Source organism: Palaemon carinicauda, chromosome 11, assembly GCF_036898095.1.
Source record: "Palaemon carinicauda isolate YSFRI2023 chromosome 11, ASM3689809v2, whole genome shotgun sequence".
Lineage (NCBI taxonomy): Eukaryota > Metazoa > Arthropoda > Malacostraca > Decapoda > Palaemonidae > Palaemon > Palaemon carinicauda.
Window position 1 is genome coordinate 140,342,269 of NC_090735.1, and position 20,000 is coordinate 140,362,268.

Below are 20,000 nucleotides of genomic sequence, written 5' to 3' on the forward strand. Positions count from 1 at the left end.
GCATTCCAACAATGGTGTGACAACAGCGGCGTTTACGCCTTTCCCCCGTTTTGTCTTATTAGAAGAGTACTCAACAAGACCAGAACATCGGTCAATCTCTCGATGACCTTCATAGCACCACTATGACATCACGTAGAATGGTTCCTAGACCTTCTGCTGCTCCTGACGAAGTTTTCAAGAGCTTCCCCCACGACACGATCTACTCAGACAACCACATGCCAACATCTTCCACAAAACCTTAGCTTCGCTATGACTTCATGGCCGGAGACTATCCAGCACCTCCTCACTCAGAGAGGATTTTCGCAATGAAGTTGCAAAGCGGATGGCTGGACACTTGCGCAAATCTTCAGCTTCTGTCAATCAGGCAAAGTGGAATGTCTTCTGTGGTTAGTGTCTTGGAAGAGATATTTCTCCCCTCAATGCTGCTATCCTAGCCATATCAGAGTTCCTTGGGCACTTGCGGGAGGAAATGCTCCTCTCTGTTTTGGCTGTTAAAGGTTACCACTTGTCCTTGAGTCTTGCCTTTAAGCGCGCTCTCTCTCTCTCTCTCTCTCTCTCTCTCTCTCTCTCTCTCTCTCTCTCTCTCTCTCTCTCTCTCTCTCCAAATTTAGTTTTTACCAGAAAATGAGGAGTTCCATAAAACACCCAGAAAACAAAAAATTAAAATAGTACTAAAGCAAGATGATTAGATGATTACACAGAAAACTTGTCTTTAAGGGGAGGATGAAGCAAAATTTTATTTGCGACATGCGCCAAAGTCAATGAGACACTTTTTTTTAATTTTAGCATCATTGCGACACCTTTATAATTTTAGCGTCATTGCATTAAGCGTCGATGAAATGGTCATTCCGTCGTCGGTGCAATGGCGCAACTGTTGATGCAGATGCCCAGCACTGATGTATATGCATATTTATATGTATGTTAATCTATGCATGTGTATTCAGTATTCTGTGTGTGTTCATATTGTAAAAGTATTTCAAAAACTTGGAAAATTTGTGTACTTTTAAGGTCAATTAAAAAATATTAGAAATAAGTCCGATCATAATATATTACTGAAAAGTTAGCTATGTCACCTTAGTTCCTCTATTCTTTTACATTTTTCAGCTTTGGCTCTCATGATGGCCACATGGGGGTCTGCGCCTTGTAATCTGACTGACGACTGTGACTCTCCTGATGTGGATCCTCACAGCTTAGCAAAAATCACTGGTCCTCCTAATCATTGCCACAGGTTTGTGAAGGTTTCTTAAATTGAACAGATTACCCTAAATATATTTTTTTTTTTTCATTTAGGATCATTTCATCAGTTACAGCAAGCATTTATTACCACAGGTCAGTCAGTAAATGCTTTAGAGCAACTTGAATACTCAACAAACATTTTAAAGCATATTTATTTGTCATATACATTTTTTAAGTACAGTATTTGCAGGATCACGTAGTAAATTTAAAGATGGGTATAATTATGAAATCCATGTTATCTTAAAATTCCGTGAGCAAGAAATTTTTCTTCAATTTCATTAAAGACTTTACATCATCAGTCTCCTTAATGTCAAGTAGAAGTTTATCATACAATCTTTGGGCCAAATATTTGAAAGTTCTAGACCCACGGTAATTCATATTCGAAGGTGCATCTTGGCTCCAATAACTTGAAACCATTCGACCGTAACTAGTCTCGAGCTGACACGATTTGTTGAATATGATATTTAGCAAATCTCTCAAATATTTTACATACACACATACACATACATACATACATTATATATATATATATATATATATATATATATATATATATATATATATATATATATATATATATATATATATATATATATATATATAATGGATTTTAACATAGGTAATATCTATTTTTGGGTGAGATAGCCATGTAGTCCTGATGGAAGTTCCTCGAAGGCATCTTTCTACCTGGGATATTTCTGCGAGTGATTTACCAGAGAATTTTACCTAAGAAGTATCACAGGGCTCTATCCTCTGGAGCAAATATCCCGAGAGATATCATATAGACAACAGGAATGTGTTTAAAACAAGCCACCGCTATCCTTCCCCAAATAGAGTTAACCTTGTCTCATAGGATATGAGATAGGATTGAATAGGCAATGGCTGCTGATGACTCAGCAGTTAGACCTATAGGGTCCCCCAAACACCCCAACCTTAGCTCACAAGGATGGTGATGTTGCTTGTGTAGGTTGCAGACCTTGCGTAGCAAGGTTTAGCGAAGTGTAAAGGACTTTATTTTTGTTACTAACCTACTCAAGAATAGGAGTCCCCGGGTAAAGCCAAAAGCCAGATTGGCACAGATGTCCACCCTCCAAATGGGTAAGTCACCCCTAATAGCCTAAATAGCGTAGGTTTGTATTCCAGTTACGGAATAAATGACATATTCGGAGATAATTTGTATTTTTCCTAACGATGCAAACCTTTAGCTATTTACACAAACTTACCTGCCGACCCTGTCCCCATTGAAGTCCTACCTCCAAGCAAAGTGATTTCAGTCATAGGTGTGTGAGCAGGAGGGGTAACGAGCTAACCTCCCCCCCCCCTCCCCGCAAAATAGCGGGATGGGTAGTTAACGCTCGCTAAATTTTAATGGCTTGTCCTTTCAGCTGCGCTGAAAGTAATACCTCTAATAAATAGCTTAAGGTATGTATCGTTAGGAAAAATACAAATTATCTCCGAATTTGTCATTTATAGCTTTCCAAATTGTTCATATATGTCTTCAAAACTTCAAAATCAATACTAAGGGATCGTATGTACTTTAATAGTGGTTCGTGCACAACTTGTCAAAGGGAGCACTAAGATTAAGTAAAATCAAGATGTCACATTTGTCTTAGTTTATCATTTCCATCAGAACATTGTACCAACCGTATGCCACACTTTCATACATAGTAGCGACATTTCATTTTGTGTATATATTATGCTTGTATCTTCGCTCTCCCCTCGCACTGAAAAGAACCTGAAATAAGATGTAGTTTTTCTCACTAATAACTGTTAACCGATGCGGTGTTGGTTTGAACAGGAAATTTCCTGTTGCATTGAGCTTTTGTATATAAAGGCGAGTGTTCTGTAAAGTTACTCAGTTGCTTTCCTCCTGTCTTTGAGTCACAACCTTCTCTCAGCTCGTCACAACATACTGATGTCTTGGTAGGATATAATTGGTTGTGTACTGCTGATGATTCTCCAGCAATATTTATATTTTTCCAAGATGACTATCTAGTTTTTCAAGAATTACTTATTCTTACACTTCTGACATTGAAGGATAAATTTGAAATAGGTTTGTATGGACTTAAAGTTTCCTAGATATAGGAAACTTACACTCTGTTTTCTGAAGGTTCTCTATATAAATTCATTAACATTTAATTCGTTGGTCTTAATCATCAATCAGGAACAAAGAACAACCAGTAAGGAACATTTCTGCAGAGGATGTGATGTTATTGATAAGGACTGTAGTGAAGAATAGCAACAGAAGTCTGACCTTTTCCTTTGGCCAGGAATATGAAGGTAAGATGGTGTTGGCGAATCTTACTCAAGAACCAGCTAGAAATATTATGGTGAGCTCTACATTTATTGCATATAATTAAATTCTCTTCTGTACAGCATCTGTGCAATCGAGTAAAAGATCTTGTGGCTCTGTGCAGGGCAGTTAGTTCTGAAGACCACTAGGGGACTAGTCGTTGCTTGAATAACCCTGCTGTTTTAGGAATTTATTTAGCTCCTACTCTCATATAAAAGCTTTAGATTATAAGGTCATATTCACAGCGAGATTGCTAGTTCCATAAGGACTAACTGACAGAAGATCATCGTATTTTCCAAACTGCTCAAAAGTATGCATATGTTGTCCTACAGAAATAGACATTTTATTTGATTCGGAGACTAGAGTATTCTTATATTTATACAATCATGTACAGTAGAGGTTGATTGACATTTGAGTTTACAGAAATTATAAATTATAAAGTTCATTAACACCCCAGCTATTTATGGAAACTACCTTGTTTTCATAAAATTATGTTTAATAGAGCCTTGTTTAACATCCACTTTAACGCACACACAATAAATTCAGCACTGCAGTCATGAACTGTGTGCAGAAGTTGTGGAAATTTGTTTAGAATTTCTCTTTAAAAGCCAAATTGCAGATCTTGTGCATTTTATTTTTACAGAAGTCGTAAACAAGTCAGCTATACATGTAGCTGAGGAGTTCATTGTTTTGATGAGCTTGAAAAATGACGGAGAGACAAAAACCTTTCGTCGAATGTTGTCTTTATCGCAAAGGAACAACTTTCTACTGCTTCTGGATACACCAGCCAATATTGTCAGCCTTTTCCAGATGGTGAGAAAGGTCATTGGGTTCTAAGGAGGATCACATAATTGGGGCTTTATTCTAATTGATGTAAATAGTTCTAGTTGTCACTTAATGTCTAGTTGAAAGAGGAATGAATGGTTCACAAGAATACGGAAATGGAAAAAGAGTGAAGCAATTCATTGAATGATAGTGTGTGGAAAGAAATAAAGGAGGCAATGTGATTAACATTCATCTTCACACTCCACAGTACAAATGAGGGATTTAAACCACTTAAAGGGGAGGAAGAAGTAGTCCTTGAGCCTTGTATTTACATAAATTACAGTTAATTAGGAAGTCTTAAAATCATATATGTTACCTACAATATTATGATTTATATTTATGTCATAGCATCAGGCCATATTGTACTGTTTAAAGTTTGACTATATCACCAGATGAGGAAGGCAATGCTGAAGACGCACTTGACCAGATGGCTTTTGCTAATGGAAGGAAGCGATGCCAGTAACAGTGTTGTCAGACTTCAAGAGTTTGTCAATGAAGGAACGCAAGTTGTTCCCTTTGTAAAGACCCTTGGTGGACATATGGTTTATTTTCTTCCTTCTGTAAATCCAGATGGTGTTACACAGTAAGTATGATAAACTACAATGTCAAATTCCTAATTGTTTTCTCTAGAGAGACCACATTTCCTTTTTCATCGCTATTAACCAAGTCGTATTTTATGGTTTGGAAGAGTCTAAGAGGTTCATAAGACTGCTTATTCCCTTTAACAACTTTCTCCTCTTGGCAAGTGACCATGCCATCTTAAGGTTGCCTTTGTCTACCAATTTTGTAGTAGGTGGCCTTTAGGAAATCAGCTGGTGAATATTCTGGAAATGTATAAGTAAATTTTGGAAATCTGCTTGTAAGTATTTAAAAAAAATGAAGACTAAGTGTGATGTAGCCTATATAGTTTGGCTCATTGGGGGCATTTCCTACTGTATCACCCAATTTTCTTTACTTGAACACTTTATTCTGTTTTAGTGTCTTTACATATTCATATCCTTATTTTAGTAGAACAGCATTATAAGCTCTAAAGAAAGAAATGTAATGAATAGGATTATTAATCAACTTATGATAAATTGAAAGGCAATATGAATTTGCATATCAAATCAGTGTGATGAACATATTTATTTTGGCTATAACTACAAAAGATGACTTTTAATAGTATTTTCTAACTCCACATAAAGATATTTCACTTGATAAACAACATGACTACATTTCCTCTTTGAAATTTGAGTCGCCTATAAATTTCATATCCTTAAATAATTAATCTTATTATTCCACGGTACAATGAAAGGTTTAAAAGTGCAAATAGTAGAGGGCCTACACTAATATTCTGCTAATTGTTGAACTAAAGTATGAAAACCATCAGTGAATACAAAAGAAAGAGTGACTATGGTTTCATTAACAGATTCACAAATAAAGGCAAGTGGGAAAGCTCCAAGGACTTAAAGGAGACATTTTCCGAAGACCTACAGCAGAAGCCCTACAACCTTAGTGGACGCAAATTTAGGTTGGGCACCAAGGAATCTACTCAGGTGGTGAAACTTGGCAGACATTTTTCAGACGGGAGCATTGAGGTTTTGCCAGGTGGCTTTGACGTAGACATTATAAACATCCTTAGTTTAACTCTGAATTTTACGTAAGCAAATTCTATTTCATCAAGTTGTTTGATGTATGGCATATCTTGGTCAAATGTGGAAGAAGTTTAACAACCTCCCCGCTTATGCACTTATTGGCCCAAGCTAGGACCTATGCAGGCTTTTAACCTTTTTTTTTTCTAAGCTTTAATTTCTGTAATGCCTTGCAGCATTTACTTACTTTTTGTACATTGTTTCCAACTTTCATTCAGGAATAGTGGACGACCAAATTACTTTTCTTAAGCTTAGCTAAGAAGAACACAAGAGCTTAGTTTAGCCAGTAGTGTGGTAACATTAGAGAAGGGATGGTGCCAAGTTTTATGGAATTCAAATTTAGTTATCTTTATCTTCAAGAAAATCCATCGGGTCTAACTGACATCACTGCATTCCTGTGCCCATTACATGCATCATTATTATTACCAATATCATTGCATTTTACTTAACTTATAAACAGTACTTCAAGGGTTGTTTTCCTGATCCTATCACACAGGGGAACCATACACACTGTAGGACCTACAAGATCTGTTTTTCATATACATTCTTACGTATTTAGAGTATCATACATTATATTCTATGTTAATTGTCAGATCCACATTATCAAAGCACTTAGAAAACAAGAAAGTCTTCAATTGCTTCTTGAAAGCCTTAATATCTAAAGTTTTTTGGATGCCTATTGGAGCTTTTTGTAGTCTTGGGGCTGCATTTGACAGCTCTAGAACATACAGTAGTCATACATTTTTGCTCAATAATTTGAAACACACTGTAACTCTCTCATGACATCACTATTTGTTGGCTGCACAATATGTAGCAATTCTCTTAGATATTTTGGATGTCAGGCTCTGATAACTTGATGGGTTATTGCACCTATCTTAAACTCTATTTTAGCTAGAATAGGCAGCTAATATAATTCAATTAGTATGGGAATTACACTTTTCCTGTGGTGATACTCTTTCATCAGTCTTGCTACTCTGTTTATTATGTTTTCTAATTTCTTATGTTGTACTTTGGGTAGATTGTAGTAGATGGAGGCACAGTAGTCAATTCTGGTTAAAACACAGTTAATCATCCAGATAATTCTTTACAAAAGCTATGTTTCTAAGGTGGTATCCATTATCTCTTACTACATTATTTATTTGAGCACTTATAGACAAAGTATAAGTCATGAACTTTACGGTACTAGATACAGTATCATGACCAATTTGTTATTGATATATATTTTATTTGTCACCCAAGTTTCACAAGTTTTTTTTCTTTCCTACCAGCTTGAACTCTCTCTCTCTTATTTTGATTTAATTTTAGTTATTTAACTCTTATCCACTCACTAATGCTGGTAAGAGCCTGGTTTAAAGTTTCTTGGGTATCATCAATGTTATTTATGCAGAAGTAAAATTTTGTATCGTCCGCAAATAGTTTCAACTTCACCTCATGCCCCTGTAGTACTTTTAATAGACCTATACTATGGATACAGAATAAGATTGGGCATAGTACACTTCCCTGGGGTACCCCTCTGTTAAATAGCGCATATGGTGAAAGAGTTTCCAATTCGTACGAAGTAGTTTATGTCAACCAAGTAATCTTTTAGATAATTAGAAGCTTGATCTTCTGTACCAATGCACAACTATATCAAAAGCAGCACTAAGAGTAATAAGATACCACATTTGCTCTCATCTATCATTTCCACCAATAGGCATATGCTAACCATATTTATTTCTGCTCACCTTATGTATAATCAGCTTCCAGTTTTTAATTGCAATTTTAGCTTCACCTACACAATCAAGACAGAGCTGTTTCTTTCTCTCAATAGCTTCATCACTGACTGTAGTATTTGTACAGATACATTTCTTGTGGCTGTAACTTCTACAAAATTTGCATTCGATCCACTCTATTGCTTTCCCTATGCAGTTAAACATGAGGGGCAATTTCCCAACATGATGCAGTTTTATTTTCCCTTCTTTTCCTCCAAAAGAATGCTACTATTCCAAAGTTTTTATCTACAAAGGTACGCGAGTACAACTCAGAATAAGAAAGAGTGCACTCTATTGATACATCTACACTCTAGCAAATCTCACAACATACATTGACTTTTCAGTGTCTTCATGTAGCTGAATTTTAATTGACACTAAATTCATATATTTTCTCTGTCCAAAATACCGTAGAAAATAACAACTAGTATCTCTGACCCCTCTCCGTTTTTATCTTGTAACTTTCTTTATTCAGCCATTATGGTAGTTCTTTTGGTTTCCTGTTGTTTTCTTTTTTATGTGTTTTAATTTCTAAGTCAATGCTAGTTTCATAAGTACTGTACCACAGGATTCTATGAGCTGAAGTACCTCTCCTTGGGAGGGTCTTTGTTGATTCTAGATAGACGAACACCCAATTGGAATATATCTTGATCTAATGATGGAATAAATGATACTGCTGTAAATAGATAATTTATATTTATGTATCTATAGGCTTTAATTTGCTTCTTTTCAATGCTTTGGCTAATTTTTCCCGACAGATACAAAGCGTTTCTCTCACAAGACGATGTATGGGGAGATGCTCTGCCCAATGGAAATGCAACTGGAGTTATTGGAATGGTAGCAAGGCGGGAAGCTGTAATTGGAGTTTCAGCTTTGGCTATTTCAGGTAAGTTTTCTGTTGACAAGGATTATAAGGAAGTTGTTTTATATGTATTTACATAACATTATGCATAATTTTAAGGTACTTTTTATGTTTTCAATTTATTCATCCAGTACTTGGAATCATGAAAGATCCAAGATTCTATGGACTTTGTAACGAATCTTTAAAATCCTTTTCTGTGCAAAAAATACAATTAGGATGTGAAGATTTATCTTCAAACTTAATCTTTACTATTTTTCTTTTTCGCTTACATGATTTAATTTAGTTACCCTCTTCAATTTTCTAATTCTTATTTATCCATTGCATGAAGTTTTAGATACACCTGTTCTCTCTTTCGTTGTCTAATCCTATCGATTGATGTAGCCAGTATTCGATGATTATGAAATCATGACAATTTGATTTCCACGCCATAGTCTCAAAAGTCTTTACTTACTTTACTTTATAGGTTATTTTCCTTGTCCTATCATACATGGAAACCTTGTGCCGTACAGGATGTAAAATATCTTTGTTGTAAACAGTCTTGGTTATTTAGAGTATCACACCAGGTATTCCACATTAATTGTGAAATTCACATTATCAAAGCATTCAGGTCATTTTATTGTTGAAAGCCTTGATACCTTCAGCCTTTATACCTTCAGCCTTTTGGATGTCAATTACCTCCTATGTCAGGATGCCAGAGAATTTTAATTAATCAATCAATCATTTCTAGTGAAAGCTTGTTGTATAATCATGGGGCCAGCTATTTGAAAGCTCTAGAACCTGTGGTAGACATACATCTTTGTTCCAATAATTTGAAACCATCTGTAACTATTTTCATGTCGACACGATTTGTTGACTGCACAATGTGTAGCAATTTTCTTAGATATTTTGGATGTCCAGTTCTAGTTGATGGGTTATTGCATGTAAGTTAAATTTTATTCTAGTTTTAATTAGCTGACAGTGTAACTTACTTAGTAAAGGAGTTATCCTTTCTTGGAAGGGACACCTTTTATCAATCTTGCTCCTCTGTTTATTAAGGTTTCTGATTTACTAAGTTGGACTTTGAGTAGATCATTGTAGATGGAGCTGCTGCAGCTACAGTACTCAGTCATGGCAATAACACAGTTTATCACAAGTTTCTTTACAGAATATTCATAGTGGTGCTTCTTTATAGAAGCAAGATATTCAGTGGTTTTGACTACATTATTTATTTAAGCAATGAGATAAAAGTTACAGTCAAGAGATACTGTACTCCTAGAACATGAACTTTACAAGATATCAGGACAGGGTTGTTATTTATAATTATTTGGATACTGCCAAAATTTATGAGGCTTTTTTTTAATCACCATAAACTCGGTTTTATTGTAATTGAGTTTAGTTGTTTAATTGTCATCTTATTCCCTAATACTGGTAAGTGTATGGTTTAAAGTTTCAGCAGTGTCATCTATGTCATTTCTAGGTCGACCTGTGACGGCCGGTGAAAAGGGTCCTTCTTTACACTTTTCTGATATAAACCTTCCAAATATACCAGAGAAAGATAAAAGCATGGAATGCAGAGGTTACTACCCTCGCGCGAGCACCTTGTGGGTGTCGTGCATAAAGCAGGGGCGTGTGAAAGCCACTATTCACAGGCTGTCTTCCATTTAGATAATTCCTTCATCAAAGGGAAGGGCCGTAACAGAGGCCCTAGATACCGCACCTTAGCTACTGCACCGACGCCCGACGCGAGCGCCCTCTGTGTCGTCCTTCTGTTTTGGACTTGCTAGCTTGGTCTTACATTTTTGTGTTCTCGGTGTTTTCACGTTTCGTGGATTATTTTCATCATGGCCGAAGCTACAAATTCACCAATACCAATGTTAAGTACCATAGTTTGTTTTGACAGCTTTTTGCAGTACCGGGCAGTTGTACGCCTTCCGCGGTGTCGGCAGTCATTGTTGTTTTGATTTGCCTCGCTGGGAATTTCATGTTAGTCTTACCCATTTGGTACGCTGTCAGTTAGGTTCTTGGTTAAGTCACTGGCCTTACGCCTTTTTGAACCATTATTATTATTATTATTTCCTATGGTACTTTTTGCTAGCAAGTCCAGTCTGGACGAACAAGAATAGCGTTCTGGCTTTATTATAGTTTAGTACCCGCCCTGAGAGTCGTTTGTCAGTGGACTATATCCTTTTAAATTTTGTTAACGCAGACGTTATTCTTCGTTCGTAGTCTTGTATTTGACATTACATTTTTATTGTTATACTTATATCATATTATAGTGTGCTTAATTAGGTTCTTTATAGTGTAACCACGAGAGCGAGAGCATGGAGTTCTCGTTTTCTGTCGCTACAGTCACGAGTTACCCTTTCGCTCGTTTTCTTTCTTAGCCTCGAGTAGGAGAGGTGGATTTCCCGTTTTCCGTTTTATACGATCACGGGTTCTCCTTCCCCCCTCTACCTCTACGGGTATATGATATTTTACGATTTATTTTATTATGTGGTTACTGTTAATATAGCTAGCGTTATTAATAGGTCCTGTTCGTGTGTGAGTCATTGTTTTGAGCCAGCTTTATGACGCCACCTGTTAGTCTTACCCATTTGGTACGCTGTCAGTTAGGTTCTTGGTTAAGTCACTGGCCTTACGCCTTTTTGAACCATTATTATTATTATTATTTCCTATGGTACTTTTTGCTAGTAAGTCCAGTCTGGACGAACAAGAATAGCGTTCTGGCTTTATTATAGTTTAGTACCCGCCCTGAGAGGCGTTCGTCAGTGGACTATATCCTTTTAAATTTTGTTAACGCAGACGTTATTCTTCGTTCGTAGTCTTGTATTTGACGTTACATTTTTATTGTTATACTTATATCATATTATAGTGTGCTTAATTAGGTTCTTTATAGTGTAACCACGAGAGCGAGAGCATGGAGTTCTCGTTTTCTGTCGCTACAGTCACGAGTTACCCTTTCTCTCGTTTTCTTTCTTAGCCTCGAGTAGGAGAGGTGGATTTCCCGTTTTCCGTTTTATACGATCACAGGTTCTCCTTCCCCCCTCTCCCTCTACGGGTATATGATATTTTACGATTTATTTTATTATGTGGTTACTGTTAATATAGCTAGCGTTATTAATAGGTCCTGTTCGTGTGTGAGTCATTGTTTTGAGCCAGCTTTATGACGCCACCTGTTCCCCTCGTAGTTCCATCCTCTCCCTGCTACGGCTTGGGAGTAGGATCTGAATATTCATCCACTCCGCCTTGAGTTCTACTCCGCCATGAGGGATGCTCATTGAGATTGGAACCTATAGTTATATATCATTTGGAGTGCAACCCTCTGGCAGGGCCTCATTCCCCCGGTGGTCCCTTGCACCCAGACTCCGGCCACGGCCATATCCACACAAAATATTCATTATTAATCACAACTTATTTATTCCGGACCTTTCACCGGACCTCCGGCTTCACCAGAGATCATCAATACGCTTAGCAATGATGTTAGCCTTAGCTTTTAGCTACTGCTTGTATTTTATAATTTATTTGGTTACGGGCCTATCACTGAATTCTCGACCCTGTCGGAGGTTCCGCAGCTTACATTAATTTATTTTATTCTTATTTTAATAATATTTATAGTGATACGGACCCATTTTAGATTGCTCCGGCACACTCTGGTGCAGGAAAATTTTATATTTAAAATATTTAATATGGAGCTCCGGCTCTAATTCATTGAACCATTCTATGCACACATATTTAATGCTATCTAGACTCTGTTAGTAGATCTTAATCCCTTACCAGAGTCTCAAGGAACATCCAGACGTAAGTCTCCTTTCTTTTACAGAAGGTCCGCTGCGCTGCCAAGGGCTGCCCCGCCTCTTTCAACGATCCCGTTGGACATGACCTCTGCCGGTCGCATGCACATTGCGCTATCTCCTTTATTCGGGAGCCGGGACAAGCCCCATACATGGTGTGGTTCCCGGAATCATGCACGCTCTGTTACGAGTTGTCCTCCTTACTCCTGAACGATGACGTAAGTTGGTTTTCGTTTTGTTCCTTTTATCCTTTGGCGATGATTCAATTTGTTCCTTAATTATGTATACATCGCTTATTTCGGAGAACGATCCTTCTCCTTCATCACTAATCCCCTCGCCTCTTTCAGGCCGATGATGAATCTCTTCTGTCGGCAAGAGCTGCTCTTCGTCCTTGGGTGTCGGGCTTCGGCAGGAATGCTCCGTCTGGCGCACCCTATCTCCTCGACGGAGACATGGCCTCCCGACTCTTCCCAGGCTCTACCACTGCAGCAGTCACTCCGGAGGCGGCTGCCCCTTTAATTGAAGCGGTCAAAGCGACCATCCCCACGGAAGACAAATCTCTTTCATCGGGGGACGTGTCAGCTCTGGATTTAGACATCGAGCCCATGGACGAGCAGGTAGTTGGTGTCGAGTTGGTGGAAACTTTTTTTATCCCCTACTCCTTCTTCTACCTCTTCCTTTCTCGGCTTTGATAAGCCTACGGCCTCTCCTCGGGATCCCTCCGTCCCCATACGACCCAAGGTGAAGCCACTCCGTAATTATAAGTCAGTGCCTAGTTCAGCTTCGCTATTGTCTACGTCACCGGTCTCCGGACCCTCGAATGCTCCTGATATCCCTGGTACTTCTCGTAAAACCATAACTTCTAAGAAGTCGAAGTCCGCCAAGTCCAAGGCTTCGTCGGTGGTTGGTTCTCAGGAACCCTCCTTATCCGTTGACTTAATCAGGGATATGATTAAAGAACAAATTCAGCAACACTCTGGGGCTATGACGGAGTTAAAAGATATGGTGGCGAATCTGATCCGCTCCGGAACTCAGAATCCTCCGCCTTCAGCCCCAGACGCGTCGAAGTTACCCCCCTTCGATAAAAACAACCCTTGGAGGTTTGCCTTGCATGCTCCTTACTTAGATGGTACCCTAACTCTAGATAGCATAGGCACCCGCCCTCTAGAGGACCTAGAATTCTACCCCCCGGGGCTAGAATTCCCATTCAACGGCTTCGTACGTTTGAAGGAGCATGCCTTGGTTAGAATGGACAAGGTACCGAAGGAAACGGTGATATTTCCAAAAGAACAGGCCCAAGCTGTCTGGGCCAGGACTCTATCAGAATGGGGGTGTACCAACTCCAAGCTCACCCCACACAAAGGTGCCTACACTAATATTACAACGGCATCGTCCATTACCTTGCCACTTATAGATAAAGTGACAGATCTGACAATACAGGCCGTCAAGGAAGGCTCTGCCATGCCGGCTCTCAAAGAGACGGACCCCACCTCAATGCTCATTCCGAGTACCTCTGCCACCTGGGATGACGCTTCTTCTACCTTCACGGTAGGGAAGCTAGACCCAGACTGCGCCTCTACTCTTTTTTCTGAGAAGCTTCCCAGATTACCAGAGAATCTTCTCAAGACCGAGTTCGAGGCACGTAATAGGTTAGCTAGGTCCCTCCACTCCATCACCTCCGTAGAGTCCCTAGCCTCTGTTTACCCGACTGAAACTTTGTTCAGGGTTTTCACAAAGAACCTGCTTCTGTCCTACCAAGTTGACCTCCACGACTTCTGGTCAGCTCGGGTTAGCTGCAGGAAATACGTTCTGTCTGAGGCTTCTATCAGACATGAACCAAACAGGCTGATAGCGTCCTCCTGCTGGGGTAATAACCTATTCCCTCAGGATGATGTTAATAAAGTTCTTCAGGACGCTGCGAGGGCAAACCAAAATTTGCAAGTAAGGTGGGGCCTCATGACCAAAAGGAAGATCGAATCCCACAAACAAACTTTCTTCAAGAAAAAGCAGAGATTTACCCCTTACAAGACGAACCGGGGTCACTACCACCAATCGGCAGTTCCCCACACGTCAACACAGTCTTCCTCTGCTTCGACTTCTCAGCAACCGGCTCTTCCTCAACAGGTGGTCTACCTCACTGCTCCCCCAGGTACACAACCCAACCCCATGTCTTCTTGGATGTCCTCCCCTGCATACAACCCTAGCTATGAACCCTCCGGTTCCTTTCGTGGACACCAGAGAGGAAGCTACAGGGGTAGAGGACAGTTCCGCCATTGAGGCGGACCTAGATCAAGGGGTGCCCGGGGAGGGAAGGGACCTAAATTCACTCCCTCGCAATGATGTGATCCCGGTAGGGGGGAGACTTTATCACTTTCGAGACCATTGGACCTTCAGTCCACGGGCTCACAGCATAATATCCAAAGGCTTGGGTTGGAAATGGTCACATGGATCTCCACCCCCATTAGTGACCTTCTTCCAGAGACCCACTCCCATCCTGAAAGAGTACACCAGAGTTACTCAGGAAGAAAGCAATCAAACGGGTTCGATCACTGAAATTCCAAGGCCGCCTATTTACAGTTCCGAAGAAAGACTCGTCGGCGTTGAGAGTGGTTCTGGACTTGTCAAAACTAAACTCTTACATTCTCTGCGACAAGTTCCGTATGCTGACTATCTCTCAGGTACGGACCTTACTTCCCCGTGGGGCCATCACCACCTCTATCGATCTTACCGACGCCTATTATCATGTGCCAGTAGCTCGAAACTTCTCTCCTTACCTAGGCTTCCGCCTAGGCAAGAAAGCCTTTGCATTCAAAGTCATGCCCTTCGGTCTCAGCATTGCTCCCAGGATATTCACGAAACTGGGAGAGACAGTGCTCGAGCAACTCAGGAACCAAGGGATACAGATCATCGCCTATCTGGACGATTGGCTCATTTGGGCTCGGTCGACCCAGGAATGCAACAGAGCTACGACGAAGGTAATTCGATTTCTCGCCAAACTGGGATTCCAAGTCAATCTCCAAAAGTCTTGCCTACAACCATCAAGCCGCTTCGAATGGTTAGGCATTCGGTGGGACCTTTCAAAGCACAGGCTCTCCCTTCCTCCCAAAAAGGTAAGGGAGATAGCTTCCAAGATCAGGAACTTTCTCAAACACACACAGGTGTCCAGAAGAGCTTTAGAAAGAATCCTCCGCCTTCTCCAATTTGCTTCAGTAACAGATCTCCTATTAAAAACCAAACTCAAAGACATCAATCGAGTGTGGAGAAAGAGAGCTACAATACCTTTAAGAGACAAGATCTCGAAGATCCCCTCTGTCTTAAAAATGAGACTACGCCCATGGTCCGAACCGAGGAACCTCTCCAAATCGGTTCCTCTGCAATTTCCCCCTCCACAAGTGACACTTCATACAGACGCTTCTCTGAGTGGCAAGGGGGGTTACTCCCAACATCAGATGTTTCAGGGCTCTTGGTCACCCGCCATGAAACAGTTCCATATCAATGTTCTCGAAGCCATGGCAGTGTTCTTGACCCTGAAGAGAATCTCTCCTCTGAGGTCGTCCCACATCAGAGTAGTCTCAGACAGCACAGCCGTAGTACACTGCATCAACAGAGGAGGATCCAAGTCACCCAACCTGAATCAGGTCCTGGTCACTATCTTCACCTTGGCAGCAGACAAGAACTGGTTCCTGTCAGCAACTCACCTAGCAGGAGTCCATAATGTGATAGCGGACTCACTATCCAGGACGAAACCACTGGAATCAGAATGGTCCCTAGACATAAATTCCTTCCAGTGGATACTCAGGCTGGTTCCGGGCCTCCAGGTAGATCTATTCGCGACTCAACTGAATCACAAACTTCCCTGTTATGTGACCCCAAACCTGGACCCTCAGGCTTATGCCATGGACGCATTACCCCGGGATTGGAACCATTGGAAGAAGATTTACCTATTCCCTCCAGTGAATCTTCTAATGAAAGTTTTACACAAATTACGCTCCTTCCAAGGGGCAGTGGCTTTAGTAGCACTTCACTGGCCAAAAAGCAGTTGGTTTCCTCTCCTCCTCGAGTTGAAACTCCGTCCCTTCCGGATCCCATTCCCCAAACTGACCCAAGTAGTCCAAACTCGGACTGTGTCAGATTCCTCAAGGATAGCCAAAACCCCAACTTTGTGGACTTCATGAAGTTTGCAGCTCGTAGAGATGCGAACATCGACCCGGAAAATGTCCTCTTTATAGAATCAGACAAAAGGGACTCTACAATTCGTCAATATGATTCGGCCGTTAAGAAACTAGCAGATTTCTTAAAGAATTCAGACCATACTTTTATGACTCCTAATTTAGCCATCTCCTTCTTTAGGTTCATATTTGACAAAGGCCTAGCAGCTAGCACTATAACCACCATCAAGTCAGCTTTGAAGAAGACCTTCCTTGTTGGGTTTAACATTAACCTAGAAGATTCCTATTTCTCATCTATTCCAAAAGCAAGTGCCAACCTTCGACCTTCGGGTCTTCCACAAAAGGTCTCTTGGTCTCTGAACGATGTCCTCAAACCTGCGTCAGACACGGACAATGAATCCTGCTCCTATATCACTCTTCTTAGGAAGACTTTATTTTTAACGGCTTTGGCCTCGGGTGCTAGAATCTCAGAACTAGCAGCTCTCTCACGAAACTCAGAAAACAGATTTCCTCCCTTCAGGTGAAGTACTTCTTTCTCCAGACAGAGCTTTCCTAGCTAAAAATGAGGACCCACAAAATAGGTGGTCCCCTTGGAAGATTATTCCTCTTCCCCAAGATACTTCTCTGTGTCCAGTCACTACTCTCAGGGCCTTTTTAGCTAGAACTGCCACCCGTTCGTCTGGCTCCTTGTTTATCAGAGAACAAGGAGGTACTATTTCCATTCAAGGCATTAGGCAACAAATCCTATACTTCATTAAACAAGCTAATCCGGAATCATTTCCCCATGCTCATGATATCCTGTCAGTAGCTACCTCCATCAATTATTTCCAAAATATGGATTTTGATGACCTTAAAAATTACACGGGTTGGAAATCTCCTATGGTTTTCAAACGCCACTATCTAAAGAACTTACAGGCCCTTAAATACCCAACGGTTGCAGCTGGGAGCCTCATCTCTCCCCATTAATCTCTTGTTCTTCCTTTCATCCATCTCTCCTCTTCTTCCTCCTACCTGCCACTCGCACCACGTCGCCGCTCTCTTTGGTGGTTCGTTAGCCCTAAGTTTATTCCATGTTCAGTTCCTATGGTTATTAACTGTTATTGTGTTTACCGTAACTTTAGTGTTGGGTTATTCTTAGCCATGTCAGTTTTATTGCATATTGTGCTCTGATACTCGGATGCTTCCTTGTTATCATGTTTATTTAGCCTTACGTTCACTATGTCCTTTGGCTAGTTTGTAATTTTATGATTACTTACCTTAATATAATATATTAATTTCGTTACATTGTGTTTATCTCTCTCCTCATTAGGTTACTATTTATTATTGGGCTTGGAAGGCATTCTCTGGTACATTTTCACCGGGCGTCACAGGTCGACCCAGAAAAGGGATTTTGACGAAGGAAAAATCTATTTCTGGGGAGAGACCTGTGACGCCCGGTGAAACCCTTCCCTGTTATTTTGTACGATCCCACCCTTTCCTTTCCAAGCCGTTTGTTCTTGCAGAAGGATGACTCAGAGGGCGCTCGCGTCGGGCGTCGGTGGAGTGGCTCAGGTGCGGTATCTAGGGCCTCTGTTACGGCCCTTCCCTTTGATGAAGGAATTATCTAAATGGAAGACAGCCTGTGAATAGTGGCTTTCACACGCCCCTGCTTTATACACGACACCCACAAGGTGCTCGCGCGAGGGTAGTAACCTCTGCATTCCATGCTTTTATCTTTCTCTGGTATATTTGTAAGGTTTATATCAGAAAAGTGTAAAGAAGGACCCTTTTCACCGGGCGTCACAGGTCTCTCCCCAGAAATAGATTTTTCCTTCGTCAAAATCCCTTTTATGGTGAAGTAAAATTATGTATTGTCTGCAAATAGATTAAACTTCACTTCATGCTCCTTTAGTACTTTTGATAGACTGATAGTATAGATACAGAATAAGATTGGGGCCAGCATACTCCCCTGTGGTACCCCTCTGTTTAATTATTTATACAGTACAATGAATAAGAGCTAACGATTTGTACATGATTTTCTCTGTCAATGAAGTAGTCTTTAAGATACTCAAAGGCTTGATCTTCAATACCGATGGGCTGTAAATCATTTAGTAGCAGTTCATGCACAACTGTATCAAAAGCAGTACTAAGACGAGTAATATAAAAAATGCCACATTTGTTCTTACCAGAATTTCCAGTAGACCATTTACAACAGAAGGAATAACTATCTCCGTAGAGTATAATTTTCTGCAAGTAGAACTTTTTTTTGACAAAGCTTCTATTTCTTCTAAGCAATTAATTAGTTTTTTGAGAATTACATACTCTAGCACTTTTGAAATAAAGGGTAGGTCTATATGAACTTAATTCCTGATGATTTAGAGTCCTTTTCAGAACCAGTGTAACTGTAGCCATTTTCTTAGATATGGGAAACTTACTCTCATGAATGCTTGTAAATTATTCACTATTCTTGTAATTATATAGGCAAGTTTAGAAAAGTTTCTCTCTAATTACCTCAGATATTATGTTGAAGTGGTTGACATTTTTTATAGCTTATATGTAACCGATTATATTAATTTTGTAGCTGATCCTAAGATATTTTATACTTTTTATTCATAATTTGATATGAATTTTATCGATTTCCTTTCCTCATTGGACTGCTTTCCCTATTGGAGCATTTGGGTATTTAGCATCCTCCTTTTCCATCTAGGGCTTTAGCCTAAGCAGTAATAATAGATACAATTTAATTTTCATTGGCTTGGGTGAAAACATAAAAATACTTCCTTGACCTAAAGCAGATGGCAGTCTATTACAGCCCCAAGAAATAGGTAACCCTTTTCTCCAATTTTTCAACATTAACAAGAGGGATGAGTCAGACAATAGATTTCATTTCTGTTTTTACCGAAGACAAACTGAATAGATTCTCATCAGTCAGATTAGGTTTATTGGTGCATTTAATTAGTAATGTTGTTTGATCTTGATGCTCAAAAAGAGATGTAACCATAGCCATGTATTTGCTTAGACCAATTATCGATATTTTCTTTATATCCACAGAAAGTAGACTAGGTGTAGTGGACTTCACTTGTCCCTATATCACTGGAATGTATCTGTTGATGTCGAGATCTCCAAAGGAAAAGAATAGAGCGCTTGCAGTCCTTAGCCCATTCCAGCTCAAGGTATAAATCTAGTTTGTCAAATAGGTCTTACAAAAATTTATGCAATTTGTCTTTTGCTCTTTGTTAACATTTCAATGGGTTTGCTTTTATTTCTGATGAAAATAAGACAGCTCTTTCAGTTTATTGATAACATTAAAACCTTGAAGCACTTTACTAATGATTTCTATGAATTAATTATAACTTCAAAAACTTATTGTGTAACATTTTTTTTAATCTGGTGGCGCAACAGTTGGAACCTAAAGTCAATACTCTACACCATACTTTAATACATTTAATACACCATACTTTAATACATTTCATGGCCAGAAATTCAT

General features: G+C 39.7%; 1 protein-coding gene across 3 annotated transcripts in view; it reads left to right on the forward strand.

Moving 5' to 3' along the window:
- Nucleotides 1–20,000, forward strand: part of LOC137650249 (probable glutamate receptor) — a 110,068-nt gene that overhangs the window by 14,779 nt on the left and 75,289 nt on the right. The window contains exons 3-9 of one of the 3 annotated variants that reach the window (XM_068383543.1): nt 1,105–1,228; nt 3,401–3,516; nt 4,173–4,342; nt 4,747–4,937; nt 5,763–5,993; nt 8,492–8,619; nt 19,565–19,686. In XM_068383543.1, the coding sequence (XP_068239644.1) occupies nt 1,105–1,228; nt 3,401–3,516; nt 4,173–4,342; nt 4,747–4,937; nt 5,763–5,993; nt 8,492–8,619; nt 19,565–19,686 (1,082 nt within the window). The remainder of the gene's footprint in view (nt 1–1,104; nt 1,229–3,400; nt 3,517–4,172; nt 4,343–4,746; nt 4,938–5,762; nt 5,994–8,491; nt 8,620–19,564; nt 19,687–20,000) is intronic. The other 2 variants (XM_068383545.1, XM_068383544.1) reach the window with 2 other exon arrangements.